Source organism: Diaphorina citri, unplaced genomic scaffold (genome assembly GCF_000475195.1).
Source record: "Diaphorina citri unplaced genomic scaffold, Diaci psyllid genome assembly version 1.1 scaffold126713, whole genome shotgun sequence".
Lineage (NCBI taxonomy): Eukaryota > Metazoa > Arthropoda > Insecta > Hemiptera > Psyllidae > Diaphorina > Diaphorina citri.
Genome location: NW_007503644.1, coordinates 1 through 10201, shown reverse-complemented (window position 1 = coordinate 10201; position 10201 = coordinate 1). Strand labels below are relative to the sequence as shown.

At 51.2% G+C, this 10201-nt stretch overlaps 1 protein-coding gene across 1 annotated transcript; it reads right to left on the bottom strand.

Annotated features, from left to right (window-relative positions):
- Positions 1 to 92: 92 nt before the first annotated feature.
- On the bottom strand, positions 93 to 10076 carry LOC103524157 (the record flags this gene model as incomplete). Its single annotated transcript, XM_008489160.1, has 2 exons — positions 9297 to 10076; positions 93 to 302 (listed from the first exon to the last, which is right to left on the bottom strand). Coding segments are annotated over exons 1-2 (990 nt in total), but the record flags the coding sequence as incomplete, so codon positions are not given.
- Positions 10077 to 10201: the final 125 nt, after the last annotated feature.

Genomic DNA, 10201 nt, shown 5'->3' with positions numbered 1-10201 from the left:
GTTAGGATTTGTATTCTTCTTCTAGCCATGAGGTCTGCAACTTCTCTTCCTCTTCCAGTCATAGATCCCACATTCAGTGTACCAATTCTTACATTCTTTTTGACTAGCTTCTTTAGCCGGTCCCGTCTCTGAACCGGTAGCCCTTGCCCATTTGTCACAGCTGTCAGGCGAGGCATCTGCGCGTCGCAAGGGTACGCCCTGATAGTATTATCAAAGTCGAGTACAGTTTCCGAGGCCTTCTCTGGACTTTGTTGGACTATCATTTTGGTGTTTCGGACATACTTTTTACTGGATTGGGATGCCTTTCCTGACAATCAAACCCTCACTATTTATTCGGGCTTGGGACCGGCTGTTGAATATGCTGGATTGCACACCCCTCAGGCTAGTTTACACCCCTCAGGCTAGTTTACACCCCTCAGGCTAGTTTACACCCCTCAGGCTAGTTTACACCCCTCAGGCTAGTTTACACCCCTCAGGCTAGTTTACACCCCTCAGGCTAGTTTACACCCCTCAGGCTAGTTTACACCCCTCAGGCTAGTTTACACCCCTCAGGCTAGTTTACACCCCTCAGGCTAGTTTACACCCCTCAGGCTAGTTTACACCCCTCAGGCTAGTTTACACCCCTCAGGCTAGTTTACACCCCTCAGGCTAGTTTACACCCCTCAGGCTAGTTTACACCCCTCAGGCTAGTTTACACCCCTCAGGCTAGTTTACACCCCTCAGGCTAGTTTACACCCCTCAGGCTAGTTTACACCCCTCAGGCTAGTTTACACCCCTCAGGCTAGTTTACACCCCTCAGGCTAGTTTACACCCCTCAGGCTAGTTTACACCCCTCAGGCTAGTTTACACCCCTCAGGCTAGTTTACACCCCTCAGGCTAGTTTACACCCCTCAGGCTAGTTTACACCCCTCAGGCTAGTTTACACCCCTCAGGCTAGTTTACACCCCTCAGGCTAGTTTACACCCCTCAGGCTAGTTTACACCCCTCAGGCTAGTTTACACCCCTCAGGCTAGTTTACACCCCTCAGGCTAGTTTACACCCCTCAGGCTAGTTTACACCCCTCAGGCTAGTTTACACCCCTCAGGCTAGTTTACACCCCTCAGGCTAGTTTACACCCCTCAGGCTAGTTTACACCCCTCAGGCTAGTTTACACCCCTCAGGCTAGTTTACACCCCTCAGGCTAGTTTACACCCCTCAGGCTAGTTTACACCCCTCAGGCTAGTTTACACCCCTCAGGCTAGTTTACACCCCTCAGGCTAGTTTACACCCCTCAGGCTAGTTTACACCCCTCAGGCTAGTTTACACCCCTCAGGCTAGTTTACACCCCTCAGGCTAGTTTACACCCCTCAGGCTAGTTTACACCCCTCAGGCTAGTTTACACCCCTCAGGCTAGTTTACACCCCTCAGGCTAGTTTACACCCCTCAGGCTAGTTTACACCCCTCAGGCTAGTTTACACCCCTCAGGCTAGTTTACACCCCTCAGGCTAGTTTACACCCCTCAGGCTAGTTTACACCCCTCAGGCTAGTTTACACCCCTCAGGCTAGTTTACACCCCTCAGGCTAGTTTACACCCCTCAGGCTAGTTTACACCCCTCAGGCTAGTTTACACCCCTCAGGCTAGTTTACACCCCTCAGGCTAGTTTACACCCCTCAGGCTAGTTTACACCCCTCAGGCTAGTTTACACCCCTCAGGCTAGTTTACACCCCTCAGGCTAGTTTACACCCCTCAGGCTAGTTTACACCCCTCAGGCTAGTTTACACCCCTCAGGCTAGTTTACACCCCTCAGGCTAGTTTACACCCCTCAGGCTAGTTTACACCCCTCAGGCTAGTTTACACCCCTCAGGCTAGTTTACACCCCTCAGGCTAGTTTACACCCCTCAGGCTAGTTTACACCCCTCAGGCTAGTTTACACCCCTCAGGCTAGTTTACACCCCTCAGGCTAGTTTACACCCCTCAGGCTAGTTTACACCCCTCAGGCTAGTTTACACCCCTCAGGCTAGTTTACACCCCTCAGGCTAGTTTACACCCCTCAGGCTAGTTTACACCCCTCAGGCTAGTTTACACCCCTCAGGCTAGTTTACACCCCTCAGGCTAGTTTACACCCCTCAGGCTAGTTTACACCCCTCAGGCTAGTTTACACCCCTCAGGCTAGTTTACACCCCTCAGGCTAGTTTACACCCCTCAGGCTAGTTTACACCCCTCAGGCTAGTTTACACCCCTCAGGCTAGTTTACACCCCTCAGGCTAGTTTACACCCCTCAGGCTAGTTTACACCCCTCAGGCTAGTTTACACCCCTCAGGCTAGTTTACACCCCTCAGGCTAGTTTACACCCCTCAGGCTAGTTTACACCCCTCAGGCTAGTTTACACCCCTCAGGCTAGTTTACACCCCTCAGGCTAGTTTACACCCCTCAGGCTAGTTTACACCCCTCAGGCTAGTTTACACCCCTCAGGCTAGTTTACACCCCTCAGGCTAGTTTACACCCCTCAGGCTAGTTTACACCCCTCAGGCTAGTTTACACCCCTCAGGCTAGTTTACACCCCTCAGGCTAGTTTACACCCCTCAGGCTAGTTTACACCCCTCAGGCTAGTTTACACCCCTCAGGCTAGTTTACACCCCTCAGGCTAGTTTACACCCCTCAGGCTAGTTTACACCCCTCAGGCTAGTTTACACCCCTCAGGCTAGTTTACACCCCTCAGGCTAGTTTACACCCCTCAGGCTAGTTTACACCCCTCAGGCTAGTTTACACCCCTCAGGCTAGTTTACACCCCTCAGGCTAGTTTACACCCCTCAGGCTAGTTTACACCCCTCAGGCTAGTTTACACCCCTCAGGCTAGTTTACACCCCTCAGGCTAGTTTACACCCCTCAGGCTAGTTTACACCCCTCAGGCTAGTTTACACCCCTCAGGCTAGTTTACACCCCTCAGGCTAGTTTACACCCCTCAGGCTAGTTTACACCCCTCAGGCTAGTTTACACCCCTCAGGCTAGTTTACACCCCTCAGGCTAGTTTACACCCCTCAGGCTAGTTTACACCCCTCAGGCTAGTTTACACCCCTCAGGCTAGTTTACACCCCTCAGGCTAGTTTACACCCCTCAGGCTAGTTTACACCCCTCAGGCTAGTTTACACCCCTCAGGCTAGTTTACACCCCTCAGGCTAGTTTACACCCCTCAGGCTAGTTTACACCCCTCAGGCTAGTTTACACCCCTCAGGCTAGTTTACACCCCTCAGGCTAGTTTACACCCCTCAGGCTAGTTTACACCCCTCAGGCTAGTTTACACCCCTCAGGCTAGTTTACACCCCTCAGGCTAGTTTACACCCCTCAGGCTAGTTTACACCCCTCAGGCTAGTTTACACCCCTCAGGCTAGTTTACACCCCTCAGGCTAGTTTACACCCCTCAGGCTAGTTTACACCCCTCAGGCTAGTTTACACCCCTCAGGCTAGTTTACACCCCTCAGGCTAGTTTACACCCCTCAGGCTAGTTTACACCCCTCAGGCTAGTTTACACCCCTCAGGCTAGTTTACACCCCTCAGGCTAGTTTACACCCCTCAGGCTAGTTTACACCCCTCAGGCTAGTTTACACCCCTCAGGCTAGTTTACACCCCTCAGGCTAGTTTACACCCCTCAGGCTAGTTTACACCCCTCAGGCTAGTTTACACCCCTCAGGCTAGTTTACACCCCTCAGGCTAGTTTACACCCCTCAGGCTAGTTTACACCCCTCAGGCTAGTTTACACCCCTCAGGCTAGTTTACACCCCTCAGGCTAGTTTACACCCCTCAGGCTAGTTTACACCCCTCAGGCTAGTTTACACCCCTCAGGCTAGTTTACACCCCTCAGGCTAGTTTACACCCCTCAGGCTAGTTTACACCCCTCAGGCTAGTTTACACCCCTCAGGCTAGTTTACACCCCTCAGGCTAGTTTACACCCCTCAGGCTAGTTTACACCCCTCAGGCTAGTTTACACCCCTCAGGCTAGTTTACACCCCTCAGGCTAGTTTACACCCCTCAGGCTAGTTTACACCCCTCAGGCTAGTTTACACCCCTCAGGCTAGTTTACACCCCTCAGGCTAGTTTACACCCCTCAGGCTAGTTTACACCCCTCAGGCTAGTTTACACCCCTCAGGCTAGTTTACACCCCTCAGGCTAGTTTACACCCCTCAGGCTAGTTTACACCCCTCAGGCTAGTTTACACCCCTCAGGCTAGTTTACACCCCTCAGGCTAGTTTACACCCCTCAGGCTAGTTTACACCCCTCAGGCTAGTTTACACCCCTCAGGCTAGTTTACACCCCTCAGGCTAGTTTACACCCCTCAGGCTAGTTTACACCCCTCAGGCTAGTTTACACCCCTCAGGCTAGTTTACACCCCTCAGGCTAGTTTACACCCCTCAGGCTAGTTTACACCCCTCAGGCTAGTTTACACCCCTCAGGCTAGTTTACACCCCTCAGGCTAGTTTACACCCCTCAGGCTAGTTTACACCCCTCAGGCTAGTTTACACCCCTCAGGCTAGTTTACACCCCTCAGGCTAGTTTACACCCCTCAGGCTAGTTTACACCCCTCAGGCTAGTTTACACCCCTCAGGCTAGTTTACACCCCTCAGGCTAGTTTACACCCCTCAGGCTAGTTTACACCCCTCAGGCTAGTTTACACCCCTCAGGCTAGTTTACACCCCTCAGGCTAGTTTACACCCCTCAGGCTAGTTTACACCCCTCAGGCTAGTTTACACCCCTCAGGCTAGTTTACACCCCTCAGGCTAGTTTACACCCCTCAGGCTAGTTTACACCCCTCAGGCTAGTTTACACCCCTCAGGCTAGTTTACACCCCTCAGGCTAGTTTACACCCCTCAGGCTAGTTTACACCCCTCAGGCTAGTTTACACCCCTCAGGCTAGTTTACACCCCTCAGGCTAGTTTACACCCCTCAGGCTAGTTTACACCCCTCAGGCTAGTTTACACCCCTCAGGCTAGTTTACACCCCTCAGGCTAGTTTACACCCCTCAGGCTAGTTTACACCCCTCAGGCTAGTTTACACCCCTCAGGCTAGTTTACACCCCTCAGGCTAGTTTACACCCCTCAGGCTAGTTTACACCCCTCAGGCTAGTTTACACCCCTCAGGCTAGTTTACACCCCTCAGGCTAGTTTACACCCCTCAGGCTAGTTTACACCCCTCAGGCTAGTTTACACCCCTCAGGCTAGTTTACACCCCTCAGGCTAGTTTACACCCCTCAGGCTAGTTTACACCCCTCAGGCTAGTTTACACCCCTCAGGCTAGTTTACACCCCTCAGGCTAGTTTACACCCCTCAGGCTAGTTTACACCCCTCAGGCTAGTTTACACCCCTCAGGCTAGTTTACACCCCTCAGGCTAGTTTACACCCCTCAGGCTAGTTTACACCCCTCAGGCTAGTTTACACCCCTCAGGCTAGTTTACACCCCTCAGGCTAGTTTACACCCCTCAGGCTAGTTTACACCCCTCAGGCTAGTTTACACCCCTCAGGCTAGTTTACACCCCTCAGGCTAGTTTACACCCCTCAGGCTAGTTTACACCCCTCAGGCTAGTTTACACCCCTCAGGCTAGTTTACACCCCTCAGGCTAGTTTACACCCCTCAGGCTAGTTTACACCCCTCAGGCTAGTTTACACCCCTCAGGCTAGTTTACACCCCTCAGGCTAGTTTACACCCCTCAGGCTAGTTTACACCCCTCAGGCTAGTTTACACCCCTCAGGCTAGTTTACACCCCTCAGGCTAGTTTACACCCCTCAGGCTAGTTTACACCCCTCAGGCTAGTTTACACCCCTCAGGCTAGTTTACACCCCTCAGGCTAGTTTACACCCCTCAGGCTAGTTTACACCCCTCAGGCTAGTTTACACCCCTCAGGCTAGTTTACACCCCTCAGGCTAGTTTACACCCCTCAGGCTAGTTTACACCCCTCAGGCTAGTTTACACCCCTCAGGCTAGTTTACACCCCTCAGGCTAGTTTACACCCCTCAGGCTAGTTTACACCCCTCAGGCTAGTTTACACCCCTCAGGCTAGTTTACACCCCTCAGGCTAGTTTACACCCCTCAGGCTAGTTTACACCCCTCAGGCTAGTTTACACCCCTCAGGCTAGTTTACACCCCTCAGGCTAGTTTACACCCCTCAGGCTAGTTTACACCCCTCAGGCTAGTTTACACCCCTCAGGCTAGTTTACACCCCTCAGGCTAGTTTACACCCCTCAGGCTAGTTTACACCCCTCAGGCTAGTTTACACCCCTCAGGCTAGTTTACACCCCTCAGGCTAGTTTACACCCCTCAGGCTAGTTTACACCCCTCAGGCTAGTTTACACCCCTCAGGCTAGTTTACACCCCTCAGGCTAGTTTACACCCCTCAGGCTAGTTTACACCCCTCAGGCTAGTTTACACCCCTCAGGCTAGTTTACACCCCTCAGGCTAGTTTACACCCCTCAGGCTAGTTTACACCCCTCAGGCTAGTTTACACCCCTCAGGCTAGTTTACACCCCTCAGGCTAGTTTACACCCCTCAGGCTAGTTTACACCCCTCAGGCTAGTTTACACCCCTCAGGCTAGTTTACACCCCTCAGGCTAGTTTACACCCCTCAGGCTAGTTTACACCCCTCAGGCTAGTTTACACCCCTCAGGCTAGTTTACACCCCTCAGGCTAGTTTACACCCCTCAGGCTAGTTTACACCCCTCAGGCTAGTTTACACCCCTCAGGCTAGTTTACACCCCTCAGGCTAGTTTACACCCCTCAGGCTAGTTTACACCCCTCAGGCTAGTTTACACCCCTCAGGCTAGTTTACACCCCTCAGGCTAGTTTACACCCCTCAGGCTAGTTTACACCCCTCAGGCTAGTTTACACCCCTCAGGCTAGTTTACACCCCTCAGGCTAGTTTACACCCCTCAGGCTAGTTTACACCCCTCAGGCTAGTTTACACCCCTCAGGCTAGTTTACACCCCTCAGGCTAGTTTACACCCCTCAGGCTAGTTTACACCCCTCAGGCTAGTTTACACCCCTCAGGCTAGTTTACACCCCTCAGGCTAGTTTACACCCCTCAGGCTAGTTTACACCCCTCAGGCTAGTTTACACCCCTCAGGCTAGTTTACACCCCTCAGGCTAGTTTACACCCCTCAGGCTAGTTTACACCCCTCAGGCTAGTTTACACCCCTCAGGCTAGTTTACACCCCTCAGGCTAGTTTACACCCCTCAGGCTAGTTTACACCCCTCAGGCTAGTTTACACCCCTCAGGCTAGTTTACACCCCTCAGGCTAGTTTACACCCCTCAGGCTAGTTTACACCCCTCAGGCTAGTTTACACCCCTCAGGCTAGTTTACACCCCTCAGGCTAGTTTACACCCCTCAGGCTAGTTTACACCCCTCAGGCTAGTTTACACCCCTCAGGCTAGTTTACACCCCTCAGGCTAGTTTACACCCCTCAGGCTAGTTTACACCCCTCAGGCTAGTTTACACCCCTCAGGCTAGTTTACACCCCTCAGGCTAGTTTACACCCCTCAGGCTAGTTTACACCCCTCAGGCTAGTTTACACCCCTCAGGCTAGTTTACACCCCTCAGGCTAGTTTACACCCCTCAGGCTAGTTTACACCCCTCAGGCTAGTTTACACCCCTCAGGCTAGTTTACACCCCTCAGGCTAGTTTACACCCCTCAGGCTAGTTTACACCCCTCAGGCTAGTTTACACCCCTCAGGCTAGTTTACACCCCTCAGGCTAGTTTACACCCCTCAGGCTAGTTTACACCCCTCAGGCTAGTTTACACCCCTCAGGCTAGTTTACACCCCTCAGGCTAGTTTACACCCCTCAGGCTAGTTTACACCCCTCAGGCTAGTTTACACCCCTCAGGCTAGTTTACACCCCTCAGGCTAGTTTACACCCCTCAGGCTAGTTTACACCCCTCAGGCTAGTTTACACCCCTCAGGCTAGTTTACACCCCTCAGGCTAGTTTACACCCCTCAGGCTAGTTTACACCCCTCAGGCTAGTTTACACCCCTCAGGCTAGTTTACACCCCTCAGGCTAGTTTACACCCCTCAGGCTAGTTTACACCCCTCAGGCTAGTTTACACCCCTCAGGCTAGTTTACACCCCTCAGGCTAGTTTACACCCCTCAGGCTAGTTTACACCCCTCAGGCTAGTTTACACCCCTCAGGCTAGTTTACACCCCTCAGGCTAGTTTACACCCCTCAGGCTAGTTTACACCCCTCAGGCTAGTTTACACCCCTCAGGCTAGTTTACACCCCTCAGGCTAGTTTACACCCCTCAGGCTAGTTTACACCCCTCAGGCTAGTTTACACCCCTCAGGCTAGTTTACACCCCTCAGGCTAGTTTACACCCCTCAGGCTAGTTTACACCCCTCAGGCTAGTTTACACCCCTCAGGCTAGTTTACACCCCTCAGGCTAGTTTACACCCCTCAGGCTAGTTTACACCCCTCAGGCTAGTTTACACCCCTCAGGCTAGTTTACACCCCTCAGGCTAGTTTACACCCCTCAGGCTAGTTTACACCCCTCAGGCTAGTTTACACCCCTCAGGCTAGTTTACACCCCTCAGGCTAGTTTACACCCCTCAGGCTAGTTTACACCCCTCAGGCTAGTTTACACCCCTCAGGCTAGTTTACACCCCTCAGGCTAGTTTACACCCCTCAGGCTAGTTTACACCCCTCAGGCTAGTTTACACCCCTCAGGCTAGTTTACACCCCTCAGGCTAGTTTACACCCCTCAGGCTAGTTTACACCCCTCAGGCTAGTTTACACCCCTCAGGCTAGTTTACACCCCTCAGGCTAGTTTACACCCCTCAGGCTAGTTTACACCCCTCAGGCTAGTTTACACCCCTCAGGCTAGTTTACACCCCTCAGGCTAGTTTACACCCCTCAGGCTAGTTTACACCCCTCAGGCTAGTTTACACCCCTCAGGCTAGTTTACACCCCTCAGGCTAGTTTACACCCCTCAGGCTAGTTTACACCCCTCAGGCTAGTTTACACCCCTCAGGCTAGTTTACACCCCTCAGGCTAGTTTACACCCCTCAGGCTAGTTTACACCCCTCAGGCTAGTTTACACCCCTCAGGCTAGTTTACACCCCTCAGGCTGAATTCCATTTTTAGGAAAGGATCTTTTAATTTCCACCATTTGATTTTGGGAGAGGTGCTTTTATTTACTTTCTTTTTCGTCATCATGAAGGCAGAATCAATGACTAACAATCTGTGCTGAGTTGCGACTGACTCTCCGTTAATTACTTTGCAGTTTTAAACTTCTTTAAAGTGCTGCCTTCTACATAGAATAAAATCTATTTGACTCACTCTGTCCCCGCTTTTGTAGGTTATCAGATGTCTCTCCTCTTTTTTAAAGAATGTGTTGAGGATTGCCATATCTGTGGCTAAAGCAAAGTCAGTGATTCTGTCTCCTTCTTCATTTTGATTTCCCACCCCCCAAATTCCTCTAATTCTTTGCGTTACTTCTGTGTTTCCTTTTCCTATATGTCCATTCAAGTCTCCAGCAAGAAATATTCTTTCATCATCCGGTATTTTCGATATTTCTTCTTCCACTTCTCTCCAGAAAGCATCCTTTTCATCATCCTCACAGCCAACCTGTGGTGCATATGTACTCAGGATATTTAGTTCTAACTCGTCCAGTTGTAATTTCATGCTCATAACTCGATCACTCTTCCTGCTGATATTAGTAACTTTCGTCTTCATTTCATTATCCAAGATGATGCCGACTCCATTTCTTCCACTGTCCTTATTTCCACTGTAAAATAGTTTGTAGCCATCACCAAGTTCTTTAGCTTTATTTCCCTTCCATCTGGTTTCTTGTACAGTTAGGATTTGTATTCTTCTTCTAGCCATGAGGTCTGCAACTTCTCTTCCTCTTCCAGTCATAGATCCCACATTCAGTGTACCAATTCTTACATTCTTTTTGACTAGCTTCTTTAGCCGGTCCCGTCTCTGAACCGGTAGCCCTTGCCCATTTGTCACAGCTGTCAGGCGAGGCATCTGCGCGTCGCAAGGGTACGCCCTGATAGTATTATCAAAGTCGAGTACAGTTTCCGAGGCCTTCTCTGGACTTTGTTGGACTATCATTTTGGTGTTTCGGACATACTTTTTACTGGATTGGGATGCCTTTCCTGACAATCAAACCCTCACTATTTATTCGGGCTTGGGACCGGCTGTTGAATATGCTGGATTGCACACCCCTCAGGCTAGTT